The sequence below is a fragment of the Anabrus simplex genome, chromosome 2 (assembly GCF_040414725.1).
Source record: "Anabrus simplex isolate iqAnaSimp1 chromosome 2, ASM4041472v1, whole genome shotgun sequence".
Taxonomy (NCBI): Eukaryota; Metazoa; Arthropoda; class Insecta; order Orthoptera; family Tettigoniidae; genus Anabrus; species Anabrus simplex.
In genome coordinates, this window is record NC_090266.1 from 709,887,881 (window position 1) to 709,915,205 (window position 27,325).

A 27,325-nucleotide genomic window follows, 5' to 3' on the forward strand; every position below is an offset into this window, starting at 1 on the left:
CATCCATTCTGAAGATAGTGGATTCAATTCTAGTGGAGGATGGCGGCATTTGAGGGTGTTCAGATGTGAAAACTCTGTTTACAACAAACTAAAGGACTCTCGTGGGATAAAATTCCATCTCACCAAAATATTATAAAATCTATATCAATTGAAGGACCGTTAAATAACAGTATTATTTTGAACTTGCTATTCAGATTTTTTCAAGGACAGTTGAATCATAATCAATTTAATCTGTTGTAATCGCATCAGCAGCTAATATAGGCACCCTTACACTACAAGTGGAAAGGTTTGGGAAAGTATAAACAATTGTGCCATCAATTGAAAATTTGTTCAGACCTAAATAAAATATCAAGACATGTCTGGTCCATCTGAAGAAATGAGACTGGCCCATAGTTTAGATCCTTTATTAAATTCAATTTTAATAGAGCCATGATTATAATAAGTACGATTTCTGCACTAAGACTGCTTCAGGAGTTATGTCTCCCGTTACAGAGTCATGTAATAAATGAGCAACTGGTGAACATAAACAAATACAAAATCATTCACAAGTCATGTACAAGTAGGATTACATTCAATTATTTCAACTTGTCTTCACAATTTATACTAATATTAGTAATCTTTTCTTCTAGAGAGAATTCCAACACAAAGCATTCATGCCATTTTACTGGACTTGGAAATAACATTGCTAACCAAACCATTACAAAAATGTACTTGTTAAGATCATTCTCCCTTATCGTGATGAACGAACGAATGAATGAATGAATGAATGAATGAATGAATGAATGAATGAATGAATGAATGAATGAATGAATGAATGAATACATCTCCTTGCCCCACTTCTACAAGGAGAGATGGAATATAATGAAATCTTGCACAATCCTATGATGACCGACTCCTTTCATGTTAGTGATTGAAATAACATGAATAAGACATGGATGGAATATTATGGAATGCTTAGTTAGGATGGAAATAAAGAGTACTCCAAGAGGACATTTCAACAATTATGTTATCCACGACAAATTCCATTCATATACAGGAAATTAATTCAGGACACAGTGGTGGAAAGCTGATGAACTGATCACTTAATAATGGCTGCCCCAAGGTGGAGGTTTTGGGTGAAAATCCATAGAGTGGCTCTGGCTACAACTTGTGATCTCCATGATTATGGCAGCATCATATACACAGATATCCTATTGCCCTTCCTCCATATCCTACACTAATATAATTCATTTCATGAACCGAGGAGGAAAGCACTTTGATGAGTTCATCTTAGATGTAAAATATGCAGACTTAAGGCACCAGAAAGCTTGTACTCTCAAGGAAATATAAAACTGAACCACTAAGTTATTGGAACTTAGATAATATAAATTTATCAAATCCTAATCTACAAATGCAATTTCAGAGTATTTCTCTTCAACAGCAAGTTCTGGGTCTAGCTTTCAACTGAGCAGAGCAGTACCGGCATGTACCTTCTCACTCTTAACATGCAAGACCTTTGCGTTGATCAACCACCTTCGACAATTGCTATTCTACAGTAAAATACTCTCCAAAATCTACAGTACAGAAATTAATTTCCATTATTTCCTGCACAAACCACAATCCTCCTTTTATTGGAAAAAACCTAACAATAAAATTTAAGAAAATCACACTTCGAGTCACATTTTGCTGAGATAAATGTCGTTCTGACATGAGAGAGGATTAAAAACTAAAAGAAAGAAAGAAAAATAAATAAATAGACAGACAGAGAGACATGAATCTATACCCCACCACTTGAACATGTAACAAGTACATTACAGCAATGCACTTTCCTATAATGAAGTTTCAGTGCAAGTTTCTATTATTTCAGTGCAGACCAGCCTTAGCTGGTTGGATGGTTCAAAAAGGTCGGGAATGTAGCAATAAAAACCAAAGAATAGAATGTTGTAAGTTGGAGCCATGAAATTATGAAATTAATGTGCAAATCAACATGAATTTCTTCAGTGATAGATTTTAAAACATAATGATATATATACTGTATATATTATATTCCTTGGTCAAAGAATGAGCCAATCAATATAAAACCACTGAATGCTGATTGTTTTGCCTAGAATGGGAGTACAAGTCCTCGCCGAAGTGTTACCTATAATAATAATAATAATAATAATAATAATAATAATAATAATAATAATAATAATAATAATAATAATAATAATAATAATAATAATAATAATAATATCTGATATGAGAGAGGATTAAAAACTAAAATAAAATGAAAGAAAGAAAAATAGACAGACAGAGAGACATGAATCTATCTTTCTATCTATCTAATTATTATTATTATATTATTATTATTATTATTATTATTATTATTATTATTATTATTATTATTATTATTATTATTATCACCCCCTTAAGAGAGGTTCATTTCATCCATGTTCCACTTCAGTATGCTTGTAGTTTTGATGAATAGTAACAAAAATAAAGGAGGAGAACACAAAGGACTTAATATTTTTTACATAATTTTTATTTTGATGAAACAAAATTAAAATACTTACAAATGAAAGGTAGATTTGAGTCTGATATTTTTTGTGGACACAACTTCAAAGAAGTAAACAGACATTTTAAGATCGTGAACTCTCATCTACAAGCAAAAAATTTATTTTATTATAAAATTAACTTATAAACATCTCTTCATCACAAAATCTGAAAAACTGCCTACATAACTGACAAATCCAATAAATGCAGCAGAGCAATACAGAATTTGCTTACTAGATTACTTAATGAAATTTTTCCTTCATTTAAAGTATTTCTGTTGTAAATACCATGCCGCTGTGCTGAGAAGCAGTAACAATTAATATTCTCCACTTCAACTAACGACAATAGAAGATGGTAATAACAGGTAAAATATTCAAGTCATGAGACACGGTACATTGTCAAAAACTTTGAAAGTAATAAAGTTTGAACATTTTCCAAACTACTGTCAGCCACCACTGAAATCTGACCACAACCACCACAATAATAATAATAATAATAATAATAATAATAATAATAATAATAATAATAATAATAATAATAATAATAATAATAATCATCATCATCTGAATCATCATAAATGAAATATTAATCTCAAAATTAAAAAGTGTTTATTAAAATAGAAACCATGGACTTCACTTACTATATGAGCTTAGCACCTGCACATGGCCCGGTGGGGAAAGGATTAGTTTTTTCATGTAAATTAAAAGAAATGAACTTTTATTACCTGGCTTTAAGATTTTCCAAAAAGGTTACACACACACATACACATGCAAAATATAAAAATATAATCAGCCAATTGTAAAACAGCAGCAATATCTGAGTATGAACTGGCAAAAAATAAACTAGAGAGCTATCTTATTTAGCAGGCTCACTGGAATACTGCATTATACAGTACAATATGAGACATAAGCTCAAAATATTGGCATACACCTAAATGATGACAAACATGCAGTATAATACAAAAATGTTATATATACTGAGACACATTTGTTTCCTGTGCCATATAAGAAAGCATACAATGTATCACTCAACATTTAGTTTCCCAAGTCCAGAAATGACAGTATTAAATTAAGTCATTGAGGGAGAAAATTAATTAAGAACAAAACCGTTAAGTATGTACACAGAACAGGAATGATACACACAAATCAATTACCGGTATCTCAACAGAGAAATTTCAATATTTGAGACCATTTGATACCACATTCTAGTTTTACTGTAAAAATGCATCATGCACAACTGTCCAACTGCTCTGCAGTTAATATAAAACTGAATAAGAACAAAGAATAGAACAAAACTGAAATAAAATTATTTAGAGAAATGCAAGCTAATGGAGTATGATAGGAATTATATAATAATTTGTACACTTTCCTACTAATTACATTATTGCAATAGATTTGAAATTCAATTATTAAATGTAAATGCAAATGTACAAATAAATTTAAAAATTATAAAATATAACATTATTAATTTTGACAAGGTAAGCAATGCTATGCTCCATTTTAAGTTCACATGCTCTCATGTTTCACAAAAGAAATATTGACAAAGAAATAATATTCCATTTATAAGTTGATGAGTTTCAACATTCTTTTATTTTTCGTTTATGAATGAGAATTATCAAGAAAAATTTCAGTCTCCAAATGCGTAAACAAAAGAGAACAATATGCCATTTACATAAGACTAGGCCTGTTCATAACAGAAAGTTGCTCTCAAGAAGTACTGGAAATAAGAAATACTTTAATGGAATCATAGATACTCCCCCTTTTTGACATACCAACCAATGTCACTGGATTTATGATATGTACAGTATTACTCAAGAGTAACATGAATTACTAATAAAGGCTTTTGGTAAAAATAATAATCAATATAATAAGAATAAGCAATAAGAATCTATATAAAAATTTAAGGGTCAATTTTCATTTCAATATTACAGAAAAGGATTTTGAATTTTAAAAATGTAAGTTCAATATTTTTGGATAAGTATATTTATGTTTTATTTAAATAATACAACCAATTTATTCATTCACTCTTTCACATATTCTGTCTGACAATCACTCATATATCACTTCATATCTTCATTAATTGAAGCATACATCATGTCACTCATCGCAGAATTAATTTCTATAATATATTGCTCTACTAGCAATAACAACAAAGTCCCTTATTTAATGAATGAATTTATTTATTGAATGAAAAATCATAAAACCAATGTATACAATACAAATCAATCAATGTTATTTTGAATAAAACAAAAATGGAAGATAAATGTTATTGAACATTTCAATCAATATTCATAGTTCCTTCAGAAAAATATCTTAAACTTCGACAATGACCACAATAGTCTCTTCCAAATTTCATAGAAATGAACTCTGAGAATTATAACATTCGATGTAGACCTTATGTTGTAACACTTAGAAACTATAACAACAAACTTCAAAATTTTGAATCTCTGTATTAATGCAATGTTTTATGAATGTTTAATACAATAACATACAGTAAATAGACTTCCATTTGTAATATTCTGAAGAAACTAATGAGGCATGTTTGCATTTGAAGAAAAACTGCATGCTCACTAAACTGCATGTATCTTTCACTGCACACTGTCAGGAAATAAAATTTTAACATTTATATCTCAACCTTCAAACATGCTTTAAAATAAGAACACTAATCTGGTCAAAGGAAGTAACAATACTTAGATTATGAGAAAATTATTGCCCTTGGGCCACTCTTCTCCTCACAGTAAACTATGCATCCATTTCTTTAACATAATCACTGAAGTTTCAAGAAATAACAGAATATTCATCTGCCGAGAATGTTATTCCATACTGAAAAATAATGACTTGGAAGGCAGGGCACTAGGAGATCTCAACACTGACTGCAGAAATCAATGAGCCATGGTGCCAGGATGAAACACATCCGCTGGTTAAAGTTACGGGAATTAAGAAACATGCCATAATTCAAATTATGGGTATATCATCTTTATTGGCTGTCACAATTATCAAACTAACACATGTAACTATCAACTTTGGAAGAGGGTACCAAGGAGCAAGATAATATAACAGGGCTGCATCATGATCATAATCATTATCTAATGATGCATGAAGTACCAGTAGTGAGGATTCTGATAAATAAATGAGAAAAAAAATCCTGGCCTCTTTTTATTTCCTTAGAATATAAATGCCACAATTTATTTGGCTAATGAATGAAATTCAGAGACAATATTTATCTTTAACATGGTTTTGAATCCAGATTTTCTCTGATGCTGCCTCCGTATGATTTCTGTTTGTTCCATCAAGAGAAATACAATATGGCCACTTATTAAAGCCATCTTGTGGTACTGTTTCAACTTATGTGCTGCAACGATACAGTGATACTAATTTACATATTGATGGAATATAATTTCCAGTCCTGTACAGGAATCATTCATTAGGCCTTTCAACTCCATTGACAAGATTCACTGTCTCATTTGTCTAGATGTGGTCATGCTGCTTCTTCTGAAAGCACAATTTAGATGGTAATTCATTGATATCATGAAACCTGTGTAGTTTAATCAGGTTCATCCGAAATGTAACTTTATTCTTTCAGTCTAAGGATGTGTTACAACAATGGTGATGTTTCCACCTTCGGTTAATAGAATATCTTTTTTCTTTTTGGATATACATTATGTGTATTTAAAATATCAATGCAAGTATTGGTATGTAAAATTTTACTGTGATCTACTGAAACTAACACAGCCCTGGATATGGAAAGTCAATGGTCATAGATATACAGGAATGGTTTACAATATACTACTACAAGCTTACTTTTAATACAGTAACATTGTCTAAAATACACAACTCTCTTTTCACATATTTTTGAAATAGAAAGTTAGGATGGCAATCCAGGTCACCTGTTGCTTCCACAAGGAAGTAGTAAGTTTACCAATCGTGTAACTGCTACAAGCACTTCAGTTTCGTTAATTAGGAACACTGTAAGTTACATTTAATGAGCCATTACTCTGCCTTACAAAGCATTCAATACTGTCCCTTCTTGGCCTCTTGTGAATCTGCTCAAATAACAAACCAAGCAGAGAAACACGAGGCTTGTGCAAGAGGGACGACATTTGTGCGGCAATGATAGACGTATGGCATGACTGAAGAGATTTTCTGGATTGGTTAAAAATGAATAATATTTATTGTATCATAACAGTGGACATGTAGCTTTCCACACATAGAACACTTGTTTTCAGTGAAAATCAATGTGAATAAATTCAACATCAATGGAAAATCTTTACTGTACAAGTCTGCACTAAATTTCCATGCCAAAGATACTGGAATATTTCCCAAACATGAATTTATACAAACTTTTCCTATGTCTCTTTATTCCTATGACAAACATACATGAAGTCAAGGGATGAGTTACAATACCTGAAAATATAAAAGAAATACATCAACGTGATGATATCAAATTGACTGGATGACAGATCTGTTTGGATTACATGGAAGCTGCTCCTGCCAGGCTTTCAAACTTCATTCTCTCACTTATCAGCTCAGATGGACACAGGTTTATAGAAGCTCTGACAAACATTTTCCAAAGAGAGGTAAAAGTACAACATTTTAAGGCCTTGAAACAGAGACATGATTTTACAACAGTGGCCAAAGAAACACGAGATGAGGGATAAGTTAGCAGATAGCATCCCTTAGTTGTTCTGAGAAGTTCCGTTCAAATCTGGACTGTTTTCTGTGATACAGGCACGGTCTGAACTACTGGTGCTGCTGCTGCCGAGAGCCATCCGCTGCATCTGTCGGATCACTGTAGCTGCATGGTACGCTTGCTGAAAACATAACCACCAATGATTTCCTCTTTGAAACATATATCATTTTCCAATTATTGATAAAAATAATTCAATCAATTCTAGATTCAAATACATAGTATAATCAAAATCATATAAAGTAACATCTTCAGTGAACTAGTGCCAAAAAGCAGCAAGTGATCCCAACAGAATGCTCTCTTCATGAAGCAAGATACCTATCGAAAGAAATCTAGAGTACACACTACTTGCTGTTTAAAAATAAATTTCATCATGGTCAAAATAGGTCTAAGAAATCTAGAGTACACACTAATTGCTGTTTAAAAATAAATTTCATCATGGTCAAAATAGGTCTAATATTAAAAACGAAGCACAATTCAAACGGTACATGAGCATTAGAGTCGTTCACTAATTATGCAAGCTAAATATTTTCATTAAGAATATACACCAAACAAGCATCTACACTTCACCAGCTGGGCAGCAAATTAAATGCATATGAGAGATGATATGGAATTTGTATTCTTCAAATTAAAACAATTTATTATTATTATTATTATTATTATTATTATTATTATTATTATTATTATTATTATTATTAAGATAATCACATAAATCAGCACAATAAGATTATTACTACAATTATATAATGATGAAGGTAGCCATGGTTTACACTTACAAACTGCAGGTCTTTGTACCAAGACTGGAAATTTTAAATGACATAGGTATTTTAACATTCAAAATTTTAACAAATTTATGTAAGAAGGCTATACAGATTTCACTGATATTTACATGAATTCAAGCAAGGTCTGTTAATAATGAATTATAACTGATGAAAATAAATACACTAATTTTCTTTTCATATTATGTTAATAATAATGTTATTTGTTTTACGTCCCACTAACTACTTTTACGGTCTTCGGAGACGCCGAGGTGCCGGAATTTAGTCCCGCAGGAGTTCTTTTACGTGCCCGTAAATCTACCAACACGAGGCTGTCGTATTTGAGCACCTTCAAATACCACCGGACTGAGCCAGGATCGAACCTGCCAAGTTGGGGTTAGAAGGCCAGCGCCTTAACCGTCTGAGCCACTCAGCCCGGCTTTCATATTATGTTAATGTGGTGATTTTTTTTTTTTTACTATCTGTGTTATTAGGTCGCACCGACACAGATAGGTCTTATGGTGACGATGGGATAGGAAAGGGCTAGGAGTGGAAAGGAAGTGGCTGTGGCCTTAATTAAGGAACATTTTATGTAGCAGTACGTATCTTGAAGAGACCAACAAACAGTAAAAAGTTATTTGGAGAAAAAAAGGAGAAGGATAAATTATTGAAGAACAATGACAGCCCATTTACCATTAAAGTGTTAAACAGTTCTGTTCATGAAGTAACTCAGTGAAACAAAGGGAACAGATAAATTACTGGTATCCAGCTTTAACAATATCTTCTTTTTTACTAGCTGTTTAACATTGTTTAGATTTACAGTGATACTGGGTTTGGGAAATCATGGACTGGGAAGGTAGTGCTCATGGCATCAAAGTAGTTACAGCCTCATGTTACGCCTGGTGTTAAAATGATAAAAATGGTAAACCATCTTCAAGGCTGCTGCTGATGAGGTTCAAACCCACCATCTTTCACATGCAAGCTTGGAGCTACCTGACCTGTACTGCATAACCAATTCACTTGGAGCTTAGCTTCTGTACTTATAAGAGCAAAATTTGTTTGCTGGGTGTTACACCACTCAGAAACAACTTAATATTTACTGCTTGTAATAATTATATTTGTACCGGGCGGTACACCTCCACGCCGCTAATTCAAACATTGCGCCAGTTGAGACTCCTCTGCAGGAGAAGGCCTGAACTTTAACAACCATGTTAATTCTAAAGTTTCTCAGAAGATGTCGCTATTGTAAATTTTGAAGAGTTCTGAACTGTGTCTTTTTTGATTTATATTTGTTTTCTCTGTAGTGAGAAGTGTGAACATTCTCTTCTAGATGGCACTACTGAAGAACTACAATTGTGCACCCTAGTGCGAAGTGAAGGAACTGTTTTTTGAGAAATTTTGTGTTCATAAGTTTGTTCTTGTTAAATTTCTTTCAGTCATATTTTGGGTTGGCAGTATAACCCTTCTCTTTCCGCTTGTTTTGAATTTAGCCAATCCCGAATTTCTCTAATTAATTTTTGACCAATAACGTACGTCTTCTCCGATATGGATATGTTGCTTGATCCTAGCCAATAAAGTTGAGGGGGGTGTGGGTTCTCATTCTTGAAAGGTCTCAAATGTTCCACGAGGGTATTTAAACTGCTGATTTTCTGGTCTCCGGGCCACTTCAGTAACATCTTTCCTAGTGTGATTATGTATCAGGGGGTGGGAAGCGCCTCTTCCTTCGGGCAGCAGTTCTTCCATAAGGTAATGGCCTTTTAATAACTTCATTTCTTGCTAGCTCAGCAGTTTAACCCTCGGGGCAGGTTCGAAACTTATCATGTAACCTTCCTTTAAAATGTAAAAGACACTTGGTGTAAATTCCGTCTCTAACTACAAATCAGGATAGAGTGTGCCTAACCCTCTCGAGCTCCCACTCATAGTGTTTTGAGGTGACTACGTTTTCATAACAGTTTCCCTTCTCTTTGTAATGTAATAAATTTTCCTATTGTGTCACCTCCATAGTATGGGATTAGCCCTTGCACAAGCGGCCTAAGAGCCAAATAGGTTTTAAAAAGGTGTATTAGGAGTGCAAGTTACGCCTCCACTCAAGTTGGTATTTTGGGGCCATGTAATTGTCCTGTTTCTTTAGTGAATAGGCCTCAGTAGGTTGGGTATTTTTACCCCTGTTCTTGTGTGCCTGGAGGGCAGCTTGAAGGTAGAGTTTGGTGTGGCCTTTGAATAGGCTTGAACTTTGAGAGCGGGTTGCTCTTTCGTAAATTGTATTTTCTGTGTGCCTCGAGCAGGCTTAACTGGATAATTGGGAGCTAGTGCTCCTTGGCATGGTTGGGGTTTTCTGCCCCTTTGTTGAACGTTGTTCATATGTAAAGTTGGGCTCATTGCTCAAGGATTGCGTGTCTGGGGGCTCGAAGCCCAAATCCATTAACAAATTGCAATTGTACATTCTTAGTTTGTTGATATGCTACTGAGTACCTGTTATTCTTGTTATTTCTTGATCTTGAAAAGGAAATATAACCTTTGTTAAAGTTTTAAATTAACTTTAATTTCGTAAGTTGAGACCTATTCATCCCAGCACCTTCTTTCACCTCTAACTACCACGGATAACTCCGTAACAATATTCTTACCAAATCAGCTTATCAAAACGTTCTAAATATTTCAATTTCTTAATGATTATTAAAATATGTAGTTTAATTTTGTATACTGTTTTGTGAGAAAAGGAGTTGGGAAACACTATATGGAGGGTAAAGGAGATTAATCAGTGGAGTGTAAGGTGTGTGAAAAGCATGAGAGAAAACAGACTGGCTATAACAGAAGAAAGGTTTGAAATGCCATTACTTTTCATTATAGTAATAGACGATAGAATAGGGTCATGCCACAAATTAGTTGTAATGGTTAACACTCGAATTGAGTAGCACCACACACAAGATGTTAAGTTTTTGTGAATTCTGTGCCATTCAAACCCATCTTTCACAAGAGGAATATTTTCCTACTTCTTTCATCACTGTAAGTCTACCTACACATAGTAAGAGAGTAAAAATGTAAAACTTTGGCTATGGTAAAACACCTGTTAACTTTTGCTCAGTCAATTTCGGTTCATTTTTTAAAGTTAAAGAACAAGTCCCATTATATTCCTGGGAAAAGCATGACTGTACAATTATGAAGCATCACCGGGTGAAACTGTAAGTACATTGCTTAAAATATGGTGTAGCTTCTGTTACGATGGTGCTATGGATACCAGTTTGGAAATGGTAATGTGGTGGGGTTGAGATTGTTTAATGTTTTGCAGAGATTATAAGATCTGCGGCCGTGAATGCCATTTTTGAAGTTGATTCCTGTTCAGAATGACTCATTTTGTCATGCTGTGGACAGGACAAGCTTGTGTAACAACAGAAAGCATGCAGCAGTGTTCTGATGTTTTAACTAGTCATCCTACAATGTTTCATTGCAATTGGTCTAAACAATTCCTTTGTAAGTCTTCTCATTCACAAATTTAGTTTGAAGTTGCTATTTCAACTGACTGAATTTGTTGGTTTAAAACATTTGAAATCATTAAGCAGTAAGAAGTAATTTACCAGATAAAATTAACTGAACAGAGTTGAACAACAAATAACTTACACATGAATATCATGAACAAATCATGAAGTGTACGGAGTAATAAATCACTGCAGGTAGGAAATAATAAATTAAAACACAAACAAGTTTATTTATATAAACAGAGGTTACTTAATACCAATTAATGATTCCTGGAAGCAGTCACTGACAGAATGTCACAACTATAGCCAAGAAAACCATATTGCAAGTTACAATATATAGCAAATATACTGTAGAAGAGAGAAAAGTGATATTACTCACAGTAAAGAACAACCAGCAAATAATATTAGTAAATTCATTCAAAACAATCATACAGAAAAAATGGTATATTATTAACAATGAGATATTTTTTCCATGCTACATTCTCATAGAAAACATCTGATGGCAGAAATACACATAATTTGCTCATGCACACTTCCACTAAATTTTATGACATGCATGCCTCATTTACCTGTAATAAAGCAACTGCATAACCAAAGAGAAATTTGCCACTATATGAAGCTGTGCATTACTCAAAATTAGAAGGACGAGAATTGTTAATGTTCTCCCATCTCATTTGCAAGCGACTTGTTTTGAATCAACTTTATAATGGTACGGTACCAAAGGTTGCAGACAAAGTATACACAGCATTACATCTACATGATTTCATCATGAAAAATAGATTACATTTATCTCTTACCAATATCAGCAATACAAAAATGTATGTTTAAAAGTGAGTGACAGAACTTACATTATTTCTTCATTTGGGGGAAATTTCGGTTTGGCAAATCCACTTTTTCCCTACAACTTGGTTAAAATTATGTCTTTTTTTTATTTTTAGGAGTGGTACAATGTGTCATTAACACATCAAAGATTTTCAGCAACATGAAAGTGGGAAAAGGCTACGGTGGCCATTGCCATAAATAAGGTGAAGCCCCAACATTTGCATGGTGTGAAAACAGTAAACCACAGAAACAATCCTCAGGACTGCCAATGATGGTTTTCAAGCCCACCATCTTCAGAACATAAGCTCACGATTACATGACCTGAAACATGCAGCTAACTTGGCTCTGTAAATTAATGTACTTCTAATAATGTCATCTTATTTGAATATCCTATATTCATGGATTTGGACAAGGTGACCATGAATTTTAAGGTGTATGGTAATAAATTTGGTATTATTGTTGGACTTAAGAGTATTACTAAAGTAGACTACAGTATCAGTAATATACAGAAACATTCATACGCAACATGAATAATTTCAGTTGTAAATCACATTTCCTTGAGAAAGAATATGTTTATTTCCCTTAGAGTATGGTAAAAGTACTTCCATCAAAGTGTACAGTTGGTAATACATGAGCTTTCTTATTCACATTACTAACATGGTAGATGAAGAAAGGACTTTCAGCAATACAGGTCCTATTTTCTACAGAATTTCATTTGTTTCCCCAAAAGTATCTAGTCTACAAACAAAGTACCGGTATGGTTGCAATATTTCAAGTTTGGAGTTCCCTAAAAATAGCAATTTCATCATGTAATTTTATCAGCCCATTCTGTATAGAACTGTATGCTAGTGAATAATTTATAGTACTGATTAGATGGAATTTGATATTTTCATTCTAATGCGGGTGATGACTAATTGGTAAGTTCTATAATTGCTAAGGTAAGAAAGCTAGCAGGAGCAAAACATACCGTGTGATACAGCCGCCCCTTCCAATGTAGTTTTATGCAACCCAACTAATGTGCAACATAGTTATAAGGTGGCTATTCCCCTGCATTTGACTAACACGCTCTCTCTCTCTCTCTCTCTCTCTCTCTCTCTCTCTCTCTCTCTCTCTTCTCCCCTCCCCCTTCTATTCATTAATTTTATCCATCATTTATTCAGGTTAACTTCATGGACACCACAATGAATTGCGAATTTATACCAGCCACAAATTAAGTGAGTGTCAGTTTTAACCATATCCATGTGCCGTCCTGACAATGTCCAACAGCATTTCAGCATGTTTTTAACAAGCATTACGGGAATATTTCATTTTATTTATATTGGTCGATGTGGAAATACCATCTAGCAGTTCTGCATCAGCTGGTGGTTATTTACAGTGGCATCCAGGGGCTTGCATACTGCTAACACTTACTCAAGTAGATTTGGTGATTGATGATCTGACTACAGAATCAACATCTACCAGTTCCTGTTTTGCAATTGAAATTGTAATGATTAGCAGTGATGGAACTAACAATTCTATGAGTACAATACAAGAAAGAGTCTGGATGATGAGCATACTCCAGATGCTAAAAATTTAGAGACTAATTTATTTTTCAGATTTTTTACACTTAGTTCATCCCAAATGTTAATGTTAATTGTGTGTTTGTACATTCGTTTTAATGTCAACTCTGTGTTCTTACATTTGTTTACTTATTAGATGTATTAAATTAAGGGTGAAGATGGCCAGCCAAGGCCAAAACTAGTCCCTACTTTAGTAATGTAATTCAATAATATTGCATAATACAGTATTGAAAAAGGTGGACCTTTCAACATTAATTTAATAATTATTATTGTATTCCCCTACAGGTGTACTGTATGGAACTAATGTCTGGTGAGCACATTTACCACACAGTTCTGAACCCTACCGACAGGTTATATCATCCACTCACAAAACATGACGCCTTGAAATCGTGTAGAGACGTCCTTTAACCATGTAACTATGTTAATGTGTCACGCCCCGTGACCAGGTGTAATGAAGAGGAGAATCAATGCATAAAACTAGGTAACAGTGCCGTAATTAATGTCTTAAACACTAAACCAGATGGCATATGCACTCTACTCTCGTACTACCAGCATGTTCCTAGCAGTGCCTATCTTTTTTTTTTTTTTTTTGTTATTTGCTTTACATCGCACTGACACAGATAGGTCTTATGGCAATGAGGGGACAAGAAAGGTCTAGGAATGGGAAGGGAGCGGCTGTGGCTTTAATTAAGGTACAGCCCCAGCATTTGCCTGCTGTGAAAATGCGAAACCACAGAAAACCATCTTCAGGGCTGCTGACAGAGGGGTTTGAATCCACTATCTCCCGTACGAGAGCTCACAGCCGCGCGCTCCTAACCGCACGACCAACTCGCCCGGTTCCTAGCAGTGTAGCGTAGAGGATGTGGTTAGGCGTTAGCCTAGCAATCGACAGAATGTGCCATCAGCAGTTCGAATCCTGCATTGTTAATATATTTTTGCACGAGTATGATGTTTGAATACGTAAACACAGACCCAAGTTTGTCACATTCAAACAGTAGAATGATGCTGTTATTAAGGTTGTGCTCTGAGCATACTCCGCTGGTTAGGGCCTGACTGTAATCCCTGCTGTACTTCGGCATGTTTTCCACAGAGAAATACATTGACACGCTCCTCATTTATGGGGAAGCAAGACAAAACACGTGCGGGGCACTATATCTGTACCAGGAATGGTATCCCGACAGGTGACATCTGGCTGCTACGACATTCCGCCGTATTGAAAGACACCTAAGAACAACAGATATGACATCCAAGCAGCCACCAGTCCGCGTCAGGCCCATTAATCAGGTGAAACAGAAGAGGCCATTCTGGAGGCAGTTTGTAATAATCCACACATCAGTACAAGGGCAACTGCATAACAGGTGGACACCACCCAGCCATCCATCTGGCGAATACTGCCTAAATATTAATTTCATCCATACCATCTTGAGCTACACCAAGAGTTCCATGGGCATGATTTCAAAGCTTGAATAGAGTTCTGTTGGTGGCTATTAGGCAGGCTGGAGAAACACAGCATTCGTATAGCACATCTTGTTCTCAGAAGAATCGCGCTTCCACAATAATGGGAACGTCAATTATCACAACATGCAATATTGGAGTCCTGACAATCCTCACTGGGTGCGACAGGTGGCCCATCATGTACGATGAGGAGTGAACGTGTGGTGTGGAACCTTGGGGGATTGTCTGATCGGACCTTATTTCTTTGAGGGCCATTGGATGGGCCAACGCTTCCTGCATATTCTGCGTCAGGAACTCCCACGGCTGCTGGAGGACTTGCACGATCGTTTGATGATGTGGTTGCAAAAGGATCAACCTCCAGCACATTCGACTTTACCCGGTCATAATCATGTGAACGAGGAACTGCCAGGGAAACGGGTAGGACGAGGAGGCCCTGTTTCTTGGCCTGCCAGATCACTGGCTTTAATGCCATTAGAATTCTTCCTGTGGGGGTATTTGAAGAACATCGTTTAGAGTGAAGCACCAGAAAACCCCAACCAGCTCCGGCAACTAATCATGGATGCCTGCCGAGCAATTACACCTGGAATGCTTCAGCGCACAAGACTACCTATTGGTCATCAGGCCCGAACGTGAATAAACCAAAACGGTCATCACATCAAGTAATTGCTGCAATAAGACACTGTTAGGGCAGTTGTGTTCCTATGATTTCTAGTCTGTATCTGTCTGCCCTGTTAACTAATTGGCCCTTCTTAGGACCACAAACACATTCAGTCACATACGATTTGCATGAAAGCAGGTATTGCACTTACATTACGTGTGGCACGTTGATGTAGCCACAAAGACACGCACAAAATGCTGTCAGTTGTGTACACTATTTTATTTACAAATTATATACACACATTAATGAACTGCCATCTTGACAAACATTTGACTGGTACAGTAGCATGTCAACAGATCAAAACACGAGTTCACGACTTCCACACAAGTCTCATTAAACCAACTCTACTCTACCCTCAAGATTGCCTCTTTATACACGATGCCTGGCAAGGCTTCTAGATGAATATGACACAATATGTTTTCTGGTAACTTTGAGAGTATCCAATAGCCTATTTACAATGTAAGGAATTTTCTACACAAATCCAGTTGCACATTGCATTGTTCTGGACTTATTACAGAGTGTTGCACAATATTGCACTGGATTATACATCATATATAAAGGTAATAATAAATTATATAATATAAATTAAGTGTTCTTACATTAAATAAACTCATATTAATATATATGCAGCAGATGTTTCATGACATAACCTCATAGGATATAAACTTCATGTCGTAATGGTCCAACTTTTTCAATACGTGCCCCTTGCCCCACCCCTTCCTTTTCCTTTGAATCTCACAACTGTTAGTATGAGGCACACAACAATAGGCCACGCACCACATGCCGCAATGAGAGGTAAGTCTCATATAACCTATGCCATTTGACTAACACGCACTCTCCTTCAAATGAATTAATTTTGTCTAATTTTATCTATAATTTATTCAGGTTAACTTTATGGACACCACAATGAATTGCGAATTTATACCAGCCACAAATTGAGAATGTGTCAGCTTTAACCATTTCTTCATTTGCCACCCTGACAATGTCCAACAGCATTTCAGCATGATTTTAACGAGCACTACGGGAACATTTCATTTTATTTACGTTGGTTGATGTGGAAACACCATCTAGCAGTTCTGCAACAGCTGATGGTTATTTACAGTGGCATCCGGTGGCTTGCATACTGCTAACACTACTCAAGTAGATTTGGTGATTGATGATCTGACTACAGAATTAACATTTACCTGTTCCCATTTTGCAAATTGAAATTGTAATTATTAGCAGTGATGGAACTAACAATTCTATGAATATTAATGCAAGAAAGAGTCTGGATGATGAGCATACTCCTGATGCTAAGAATTTAGAGTAATTTATTTTTCAAATTTTACACATAGTTCATCCCAAATTTTAATGCAATATTGTGTTTATGCATTTGTTTTTATGTCAATTGTGTGTTTGTACATTTGTTTAGTTATTAGATGTATTACATTAAGGCTGAAGATGGCCAGCCAAGGCCGAAACTAGTCCCTAGTTTAGTAATGTAATTAAAAAAATATTGCATATTATAGTATTGAAAAGGTGGACCATTACGACATTAATAATTATTATTGTGACATAACCTCACGAATAATACGATCATGACTATACCAAATACAGTTTGTACACAACTAAATCATAATAATAATAATAATAATAATAATAATAATAATTGACATTTCCATTATTTACCCATAAATTAGAGAATGTTGTTTCCAAGTTATACTAGTCTATTACACTTGCATCAATATCACCCCTATAACTTGAAACAATTTCAACAGTCTATCACACTCGTCGACTTTGCCTTGGTCTTGGATTATATCTTCTCTCTTCCTCGATGGATGTGTTCTCGTCCCCTTGACTGGATCATGCAGTCTCAGGGGTTGGTGTCACCTCGCTGCCAGCCTCTTTCTTAGTGGTAGTCAATGCGTTCTCCTCCTCATGACCATATTGAGCTGTGTCATTAATAGCCTCTCCTTCAGCTGGACCCATGGCAGTACCAGGCTTACTCTGTATACACAGCAGTTGGGTGACACCACAACTCCGATGCATGGACCTTTTTCCCTTTCTTTTTTTTTTTTTTGCACCGACAGAGATTAGGTCTTATGGCGACGATGGGATAGGAAAGGCCTAGGAATGGGAAGGAAGCGGCCGTGGCCTGCGTGGACCTTGACAGGAGGGTTGGTCCTTAGTAAGTAAATCCCATGGCCCAGCTGCTTATCCACCTCGATGGGACCTATCCACATAGGTGCCAGACCTGCATGAAACCCTCCAATCTTGTTACTGACTGGGTGGTTACGTCACAGTACTTGTTGCCTGGTAGGAAGATCTGGATTGCTTCAACATCTTGAGCCTTGGCCTGGGTAAGGGATCTCTTCTCGGCCAAAGCTTGCTCTTCCTTGATGTCCTGGCTGCTGCTTATGCTGCCACTCTGCTAGGGAAACAGCTGCATCATCTTGACCAGAAGTGGGTGGTGGATGAATCTCCCAATCCCCGGTGCTGTATAGCTGTCGACCAAGGAACAGCTCTGCTGGGGAATAGCCAGTGACACGGTTGATGCGTCATCGCAGGGCAAAGAGCGACTGTGGTATCTGACGGTCCCACGGTCTATGTTCTTTGTATATTAGGTGGACCCGTAGCATCCTTTGCAGCTCCTGGTTCTGTCGTTCTGTTGGATTGGCCCTTGGGTTGTAGATAAAGGTGGTCCAGTGCTCCACACCCCATTCTGTCATCATTTGCTGCCACTTCCCTGACGTGAACTGACTTCCGTTATCTGACAGAATGCACCATTGATAACCATAGCGGCTGAATACCTCATCTTGTAGAAGACTGGTGATGCGTCCCATCGTGGCTTCTGGTATCAGAAAGGCCTCAATCCATCTTGGGAAGTGGTTAGCGATTACTAGGAATCCTGTTTTACCCCGTGGTAATCCAGAGTAAGGACCCATCATGTCCAGGGCTATGCCCTCCCAACGGCATTGCGACCGTCTTCCTTGCTGACTGGAATCTGCCTTCCTGTTGCTCGTCTTGGTGCAAGTGCAGATGTAGCACCCTTTCAAATAACCAGGATGTCTTTCCGCATGTTGACCCAGTAGAATATTCATCGGATAGACTGATATTTCTCTTCACCTCCTAGATGTCCGGCTTCAGTGCTGTCGTGGAACTTCTCGAGGATGTCCGTCATGGGCTGTCTAGGGATCACCACTGCAGGCATGTCAGAGAGGTGAGATCTGTACATCAAGAGTCCTCTGACAACCCGGAAGTTCTTGTAGCACATCGAATTCCCTCGGGACGAGTCGACCATCGGTGTTTTGTCTCCTAATCCACTGCACCATGGTCCTACAGGGTTTGTCTTGTCCTTCCCATTGCTTGATTACTCCCAGATCAAGTTTCTTCTTGATGGTCATAAGAATAGGTTCACTGGGTTCGCTCTGGTGATTTTGTGGAAACTCCCTCTCAACAAGGGTTCTCCTAGCTTCAGGTTCCATTGCCGGGTGCCTAGATAAACTGTCTGATCCTATGTTCATCAGTCCTGGGACGTGGCACACATCAAAATCAAATTCTGCGATTAACAAAGCCCATTGCATCAATTTAGATTTTGAGCCAGAGACAACAGAGTTCAACCATTTGAGAGCTGCATTATCGGTGTAGAGCTGGAACTTCCTTCCCTGCAAGTAGCCTCTGAATTTGCCCATGGCCCACACCATGGCTAAGGCTTCCTTCTCAGCAGTGCAGTAGCGTTGTTCGGTGGTAGATAGGTTTCTGCTGGCATACTCGATGATGTCCCTTCCGCCATCACTTCTCTCCTGGAATAACACTGCTCCTAAGCCGGAATCGCTGGCGTCCATCTGCAGGTACATCTTCCGTTGAGGGTCGGGATGGGCTTAACTGGGAGCGTTGCATATCGCAGCATTAATGACTTGGAATGCTGCCTTTTCCTTGCTTGTCCATCGGAATGGGCAGTTGTTCTGGAGTAGATCGGTGAGTGATATTACCCTCTCTTCAAAGTGTGGCATGAAGCTGCTGTACCATCCACACAAGCCAAAGAACTATCATACTTGTCGCTTGGTCCATGGGTGTTCAGCTTCCTCGGTAGCTCTATTCTTCTCTGGTTGCCTTTTTAAGCCTTCAGATGTTAGGTCATGGCCAAGATATTCTACACAGGACTGGGCGAAGTGGCACTTCTCCAGTTGGCAGGTCAGTCCATGAATTTTCAGTCGTTCCAGCACTTTCTTCAGGTGTACACGGTGTTCTTGAAAATTCTTGCTGTGGATCTAGATGTCATAGAGATACACTTTACAGAAATCTCGAATATATCATGACAATACCTTATTCGTCAGTTGAATGAAAGTTGCAAGAGCATTCTTCAGTCAAAAAGGCACTACTGTAAACTGGTACAATTCTCTTGGTGTCATGAAGGCGGTCAGTGGCCTAGAACTTTCCTCGACCTCCACTTGCCAGTATCCGGAGTTGAGATCCAGAGTGCTGAAAATCCTAGACCCACTTACTCGTTTCATCGAGTCTTTCAGATCAGGCATGGGGTAGGCGTCACTAACAGTCTTCTCGTTCAACTTGCGAAAGTCCACACACAATTGGTACTCCCCATTCTTCTTTTTCAGTAGGACGTTAGGTGAACCCCAACACAATGTAGAGGGTTCGATGAGACCTTGCCCTTCCATCTCTTGAATCTTCTGAATGACGGAAGTTGCACTTATCCAGGTTGATTGGATATGGACGTTGCTAGATGGGCGAGGAAGTGCTGCATTCAGTAGTGTGCGTTACAGTGGTGGTACATCCTATTTTATTAGTGATGACTTCCGGAAAGTCCTTTAAGGCGCGTCTCAGCTCCTCTTCTTCTTCACTTGGATGAAGATGCGATAACTGGATATCTCCCCGGTCTATGTCGACCTCCGCATCCTTGCGAGTCCGGAGATTTCCATCATGCTAGGTGACCCTCAGACGTCTGTCTTTTCCCAAAAAGACTTTGTGAGCTGCATAGTCTAGGTTCACCTTGTACTCTACCACAAAGTCATGACCTAATATGATGTCAGGTATTAGGTTCTGAATCACTGCAATGTTAATTACAATAGGCAGGTCCATGCATTTAGCAGATAGGTTAGTCTGTCCCTGGATGGAATAGGTTACCCCGTCCGCTGCTCCCACTACCCTTCTGAGATGGTGAGACTTCATAGGCAGTAGTAATCTGGCAACAGTCCGATTTACAAATGAAGGACTTCGTTGGCTGTCCAGTAAGGCTGAAAAATTCTTGTTGCCTAACCTTAAGACGATAGCTGGACGAGGTTGGCCTATTCTGCTCACATTCTGACCAATCCCTCTCCTACTTGACCAGGGTTGCTTGTCTGTCGGGTCTTGAGGCGCATTCCTGTTCCCGGTCCCATTCTCCCTCAATCCAGAATGAGCTGGACCCAGTTTTCCGACGCCAAAGTTGGGCATTTGTTCTTCAGGTATCCCGTTTTTTCACATTCGTAGCATTTCCTAACCGAGCTGGTCTCTTCCATGGCTTTGCTCTTGTGTTCTTCTTCCAACTGGACGATGATTCTATGCAGATCATCAAAGGATCTCGGTTTTGATACCTTCACTAGAGGTCTAATCTTATTGCGGAGTAGCTCTACGATGTCTGTTAAGATCTTGTTCTCGTTTCCTTCTGGGTGCAGCCGCTTGAAGAGCTGGTTCTTCTGGGGGATGAACACACTAGCGCTCATGCCAGTGGGCCGTGCATCAGTCAGCAGCTTCCTTTCCACAGAGCTCTTCACCCCTTCGGAATTAAACCTAGCAAGGAATTCCCTCTTGAAATCAGTCCAGATAAAATTTAAGCTCTTCAAGTTATTCCACCAAGTAGTGGCTTGCCCCTGTAACTGCAGTGTGATGAGTTCAACGAAGATGTCCTCCAGTAGATTAGTCCTTTCTAGTAGACTGACTGATACCTCGATGAAGCTAGTCGGGTTCTCTTCGTTGTCTGCAGAATTCTGGAAGGCTCTCTTCTATCATCTTCAGGTATAGGTGTCCTGTGTTGCCAGTTAGGTTTGAGGGGGTTGAAGGTGTGGTGATAGGTCCTGTTCGAGTTAGTTTATCTTCTACCGCATGAAGGATGCTCTCTCGCATATTCTGCACATCTCCCTTGACGGTCGAAATCCGGTTTTCCAACCCAGAAACCTGGATCTCCACCTCTTCCTTGAGGTTCGAGATATCCCCTTCCAGCTGGCTTACCCTACTACCAATCTGCTCAACCTGTCCCAGTTTCGACCTAATGTCTGAAATCTGCTATGTTAATTGATTGGTGACATTGCTAATTTGGGATTAAATTTTATCATCTGCAGTTAAAATTTTCAATTCTAGGCACTGTTCTCCTTTGTAAACCTGTGTGTACACTTGTGATATTTGTCTACTTAAAACTGTATTAGCTTCAGAAATCTTGTGATCTATCTTTGAAATTAGTTCCGCAATCACTTCTGTTAGGCTGCAATTGACACTTGAAATTTTGTCATTTACTTTCAAAATTGGGTTTATTAAATTGGAATTGACTCGTGAATCAACGTCCGAGATTTTGTCACCGAGTTGCCTGCATTATGCTTATTAAGTTGGAACACATTTTAGTTATATTTACCTCTTCTTCTGATGACGAGTCCTGTGTTTCGTCCATCTCAATAAAAATCTCTACAGGAGCTTCTCGTTTTCAATGAGAGCTTCTCCTTTTCGATGAGACCTTCTCATAATTGTGTCTTCAATAATTTCTTCGTGCCATTCGTCAGAAGATTTCTCTTTGTGAGGTCATCTTTAAGTTGTTGTACACACATATTTTCTAGTATCATTTGCATTTTGTTCTAATTCCCACTTACACTCGTATTCACTCAAAAATTATTCTTCAATCCTGTCATGGTCGCCAATGATGTAGCCACAAAGACGCACACAAAATGCTGTTAGTTGTGTACACTATTTTATTTACAAATTATATACACACATTAATGAACCGCCATCTTGACGAACATTTGACAGCTACAGTAGCATGTCAACAGAATCACAACACGAGTCCACAACTTTCACACAAGTCTCATTAAAACAACTCTACTCTACCCTCAAGACTGCATCTTTATATACGTTGCCTGGCCAGGCTTCTAGAAGAATATGACACAATATGTTTTGTCGTAATTTTGAGAGTCTCCAATAGGCTATGTACAATGTAAGGACGGGCGAGTTGGCAGTGCGGTTAGGGGTGCGCAGCTCTGAGATTGCATCCGGGATATAGCAAGTTCGAACCCCACTGTCGACAGCCCTGAAGATGGTTTTCCGTGGTTTCCCATTTTCACACCAGGCAAATGCTGGGGCTATACCTTAGTTAAGGCCACAGCCACTTCTTTCCCACTCCTAAGCCTTTCCTATACCACTGTCAGCATAAAACCTGCCTGTGTCAGTGCAACGTAAAGCAAATTTTAAAAAATAAAATAAAGTGAAATGTACGGAATTTTCTTCGAAAATCCGGTCGCACATTGTGTTGTTCTGGATTTATTACACTGTGTTGCACAATATTGCAGTCGATTATACATCATCTATACAGGTAATAATAAATTATATGCACAATAACCTCATTTATCCGGCCCTCATTAATCTGGATCGGTTTATCCAAATCGAAAATTATAAAACTTTATTTTTACTTGTACAGTATTTCTTTTACGGCGTCGACTCTTCTTGAATGTCTTTTCCGTCAAGGATAGTTAAGGACAGGAATTGGAAGTAATTCAGCCATGGTCTATCAACGGTACTGTCCTGGCTTTCTCCTGGAATTGAGAATGGGAAACCATGGAAAACCATTCCCAGGATGGCCAATGGGGGATTCGAACCCACGCTCTTCTGATTGCAACCCACTATTAATTCACTGATGGTGAATTTGAAAGTGAAACCGGTGCTCCATCAGAAGAAACAATGAATCATGGACAGGCAACAATGCAGCTGGACAAACTGATGGCCTATTTAGAATTCTTGACTGAAACCACAATGGCAGAACTGTTGTTGGTAAAACATTTTCGAGATCATGCTGCACGCAAATGCTATACAAATGTAGAACAGAAAAACCTACAGATTATTTTAGTGCATAAAACAGAGTATTAAATGTACAAAAAGTGTTCTTATATTTGTTTGTGCAATTGAAGAAAGGTATTACTGTACAATTTATGTTAATAGATTATATAACATGTACTGCATTTATTTTTAAGTTTTTTCGTATTATCCAGATTTTTGACAATCCCGATCAGTTCCAGTCCACTTAATCCGGATAAACAAGGTCCTTGTGTACTATTAATTACGTGTTCTTATTAAATAAACTCATATTGATATACACTGACTGACAGAGCAAATGCAACACCAAGAAGGAGTGGTTCGAAAGGGATGAAAGTTGGGGAAAAAACAGAGACGGCACGGACGAATAATTGATGTTTATTTCAAACTGATATGCAGGTTACACAATGCGCACGGCATCGACTCAGTAGGATGTAGGACCACCGCGAGCGGCGATGCACGCAGAAACACGTCGAGGTACAGAGTCAATAAGAGTGCGGATGGTGTCCTGAGGGATGGTTCTCCATTCTCTGTCAACCATTTGCCACAGTTGGTCGACCGTACGAGGCTGGGGCAGAGTTTGCAAACGGCGTCCAATGAGATCCCACACGTGTTCGATTGGTGAGAGATCCGGAGAGTACGCTGGCCATGGAAGCATCTGTACACCTCGTAGAGCCTGTTGGGAGATGCGAGCAGTGTGTGGGCGGGCATTATCCTGCTGAAACAGAGCATTGGGCAGCCCCTGAAGGTACGGGAGTGCCACCGGCTGCAGCACATGCTGCACGTAGCGGTGGGCATTTAACGTGCCTTGAATACGCACTAGTGGTGACGTGGAATCATACGCAATAGCGCCCCAAACCATGATGCCGCGTTGTCTAGTGGTAGGGCGCTCCACAGTTACTGCCGGATTTGACCTTTCTCCACGCCGACGCCACACTCGTCTGCGGTGACTATCACTGACAGAACAGAAGCGTGACTCATCGGAGAACACGACGTTCCGCCATTCCCTCATCCAAGTCGCTGTAGCCCGGCACCATGCCAGGCGTGCACGTCTATGCTGTGGAGTCAATGGTAGTCTTCTGAGCGGACGCCGGGAGTGCAGGCCTCCTTCAACCAATCGACGGGAAATTGTTCTGGTCGATATTGGAACAGCCAGGGTGTCTTGCACATGCTGAAGAATGGCGGTTGACATGGCGTGCAGGGCTGCCACCGCTTGGTGGCGGATGCGCCGATCCTCGCGTGCTGACGTCACTCGGGCTGCGCCTGGACCCCTCGCACGTGCCACATGTCCCTGCGCCAACCATCTTCGCTACAGGCGCTGCACCGTGGACACATCCCTATGGGTATCGGCTGCGATTTGACGAAGCGACCAACCTGCCCTTCTCAGCCCGATCACCATACCCCTCGTAAAGTCGTCTGTCTGCTGGAAATGCCTCCGTTGACGGCGGCCTGGCATTCTTAGCTATACACGTGTCCTGTGGCACACGACAACACGTTCTACAATGACTGTCGGCTGAGAAATCACGGTACGAAGTGGGCCATTCGCCAACGCCGTGTCCCATTTATCGTTCGCTACGTGCGCAGCACAGCGGCGCATTTCACATCATGAGCATACCTCAGTGCGTCAGTCTACCCTGCAATTGGCATAAAGTTCTGACCATTCCTTCTTGGTGTTGCATTTGCTCTGTCAGTCAGTGTATATACAGCAGATGTTTCACGACATAACCTCACAAATAATACGATCATGACTATACCAAATAAAGTTTGTACACAACTATGTAAATAATAATACTATTAGATGTAAACAAGTTCACAGCCACACCTCATAAGTAATAATAATATGAATAAGAAGAAGAATCAATATTTCCATTATTTAATCATGGGTTAGAGAATATTGTTTCCAAGTTATTTTAATCTATTACACTTGCATCAACGTATTAAATAAATATTTGAAAAATATGGAATCTTCGCCCCAGACTTGAACTTCCCACCCGACACGTAAGGCCTCTCCACTGCGCCTTTACCAACTAGGTTACGGTTCCGTATGGCACACTGTGCAGCTTATAGCACATATTAGGTTTAGTGTGGTCACAATATCAATTTAGTGTTTCACAGGCATGTCAAGTTCATATGATCTAGAAGGCCCACACATGCCTCCCAGTGCTTAATACGAGTATAATATTATGGCATCCTATCATGGTGAGGCGGAAAAATACCAAGATATCCAGTTGTGTTGTCGGAGCATACCAGTAGGGCAGATGTTTTCAGGATGGAATTAATATTGCAGGTTGCATAAAACTACAATTGAATCACATGGCATATGCATCTAGGAGACAGACAGAGACCAGTTACTTACCATGTAAGACCACGTAGATAGAGTACACATAAAAGAAAAACGCTGATGAAGGCTGCAGCCCATCATTTCGGACCTATGTTTTTCTTTCGTATGTACACTATCCACACAGTCTTACATAGTAAGTAGCTGCTCTCCATCTTATAAGTTCTATAATGAATTTAGGAACATCTGGATAGAATGCATATGTCTGTTCAAAACAAGAAAGAGAGTATAGAGGTATGTCAAATCAAGTGAGGAATTCCACAAAGATTGATAAATATACTTATGGAAATATAACATAAATATAATAATAGCAAATTAATCTCAAATATGTCATCAATTATGGGCAGCAGCAGGATTTTCCTGGGAGGGAGGCAATTTCATAAATCAACTTTTCTGCTGTAGAGAAGAGATCAATTTCTTCCATTTCATTATCTACCTGTCACTAGATGATGATGATATGAACCTCTTCCCCCTCTCTGATATTTCATTTCTGACTTGCTTCATTACACAGTTCAATACAGAACAACCATGAAGTTTTTAACTTTAGTTGCTTCATTAAACGCAACAGTTCGCTGTTCTGAAACCGTTGCTACTTTATGGCAAGAATGTGTGGATATTTCATCATAAATTCAGAGTGTTTGACCATAGAATATTGTTTTTCCACTTCTGCAGATGTGCTCCGTTTGAAGTGAACTTTCATGCAAAAAATGAATTATTTCCTTGGCCGTATCCAACACATATTTTACAACTAAGGGTTCATTGAGGTCGTTTAATACCAGGTTAAGTTTAGGACTAGTGCAATGACAGAAAATAGCCTTTTGGTACCTATCTTGCATTAATTTTGCAGCACCACCCAAGAATATTGCAGTTGCAACTGATTTGGCATTCATATCTTCGAAAGGCTGAAACCAATAGAATTCTTCACATACTTTCAAATCATCACTGGGTATATTCTTTATCAATCAAATTTCAATAGACAGCTGTTCAGTTCAAGATATGTCAGCTATCTCATCAGC

At 38.4% G+C, this 27,325-nt stretch overlaps 1 protein-coding gene across 4 annotated transcripts in view; it reads right to left on the reverse strand.

Annotated features, from left to right (window-relative positions):
• Window positions 1-390: 390 nt before the first annotated feature.
• Window positions 391-27,325, reverse strand: part of CaMKI (Calcium/calmodulin-dependent protein kinase I) — a 1,265,700-nt gene continuing 1,238,765 nt past the window's right edge. For all 4 annotated transcript variants that reach the window (XM_067141330.2, XM_067141331.2, XM_067141328.2 and 1 more), the window contains one exon: window positions 391-7,324. In XM_067141330.2, the coding sequence (XP_066997431.1) occupies window positions 7,254-7,324 (71 nt within the window). In that variant the 3' untranslated portion in view covers window positions 391-7,253. The remainder of the gene's footprint in view (window positions 7,325-27,325) is intronic.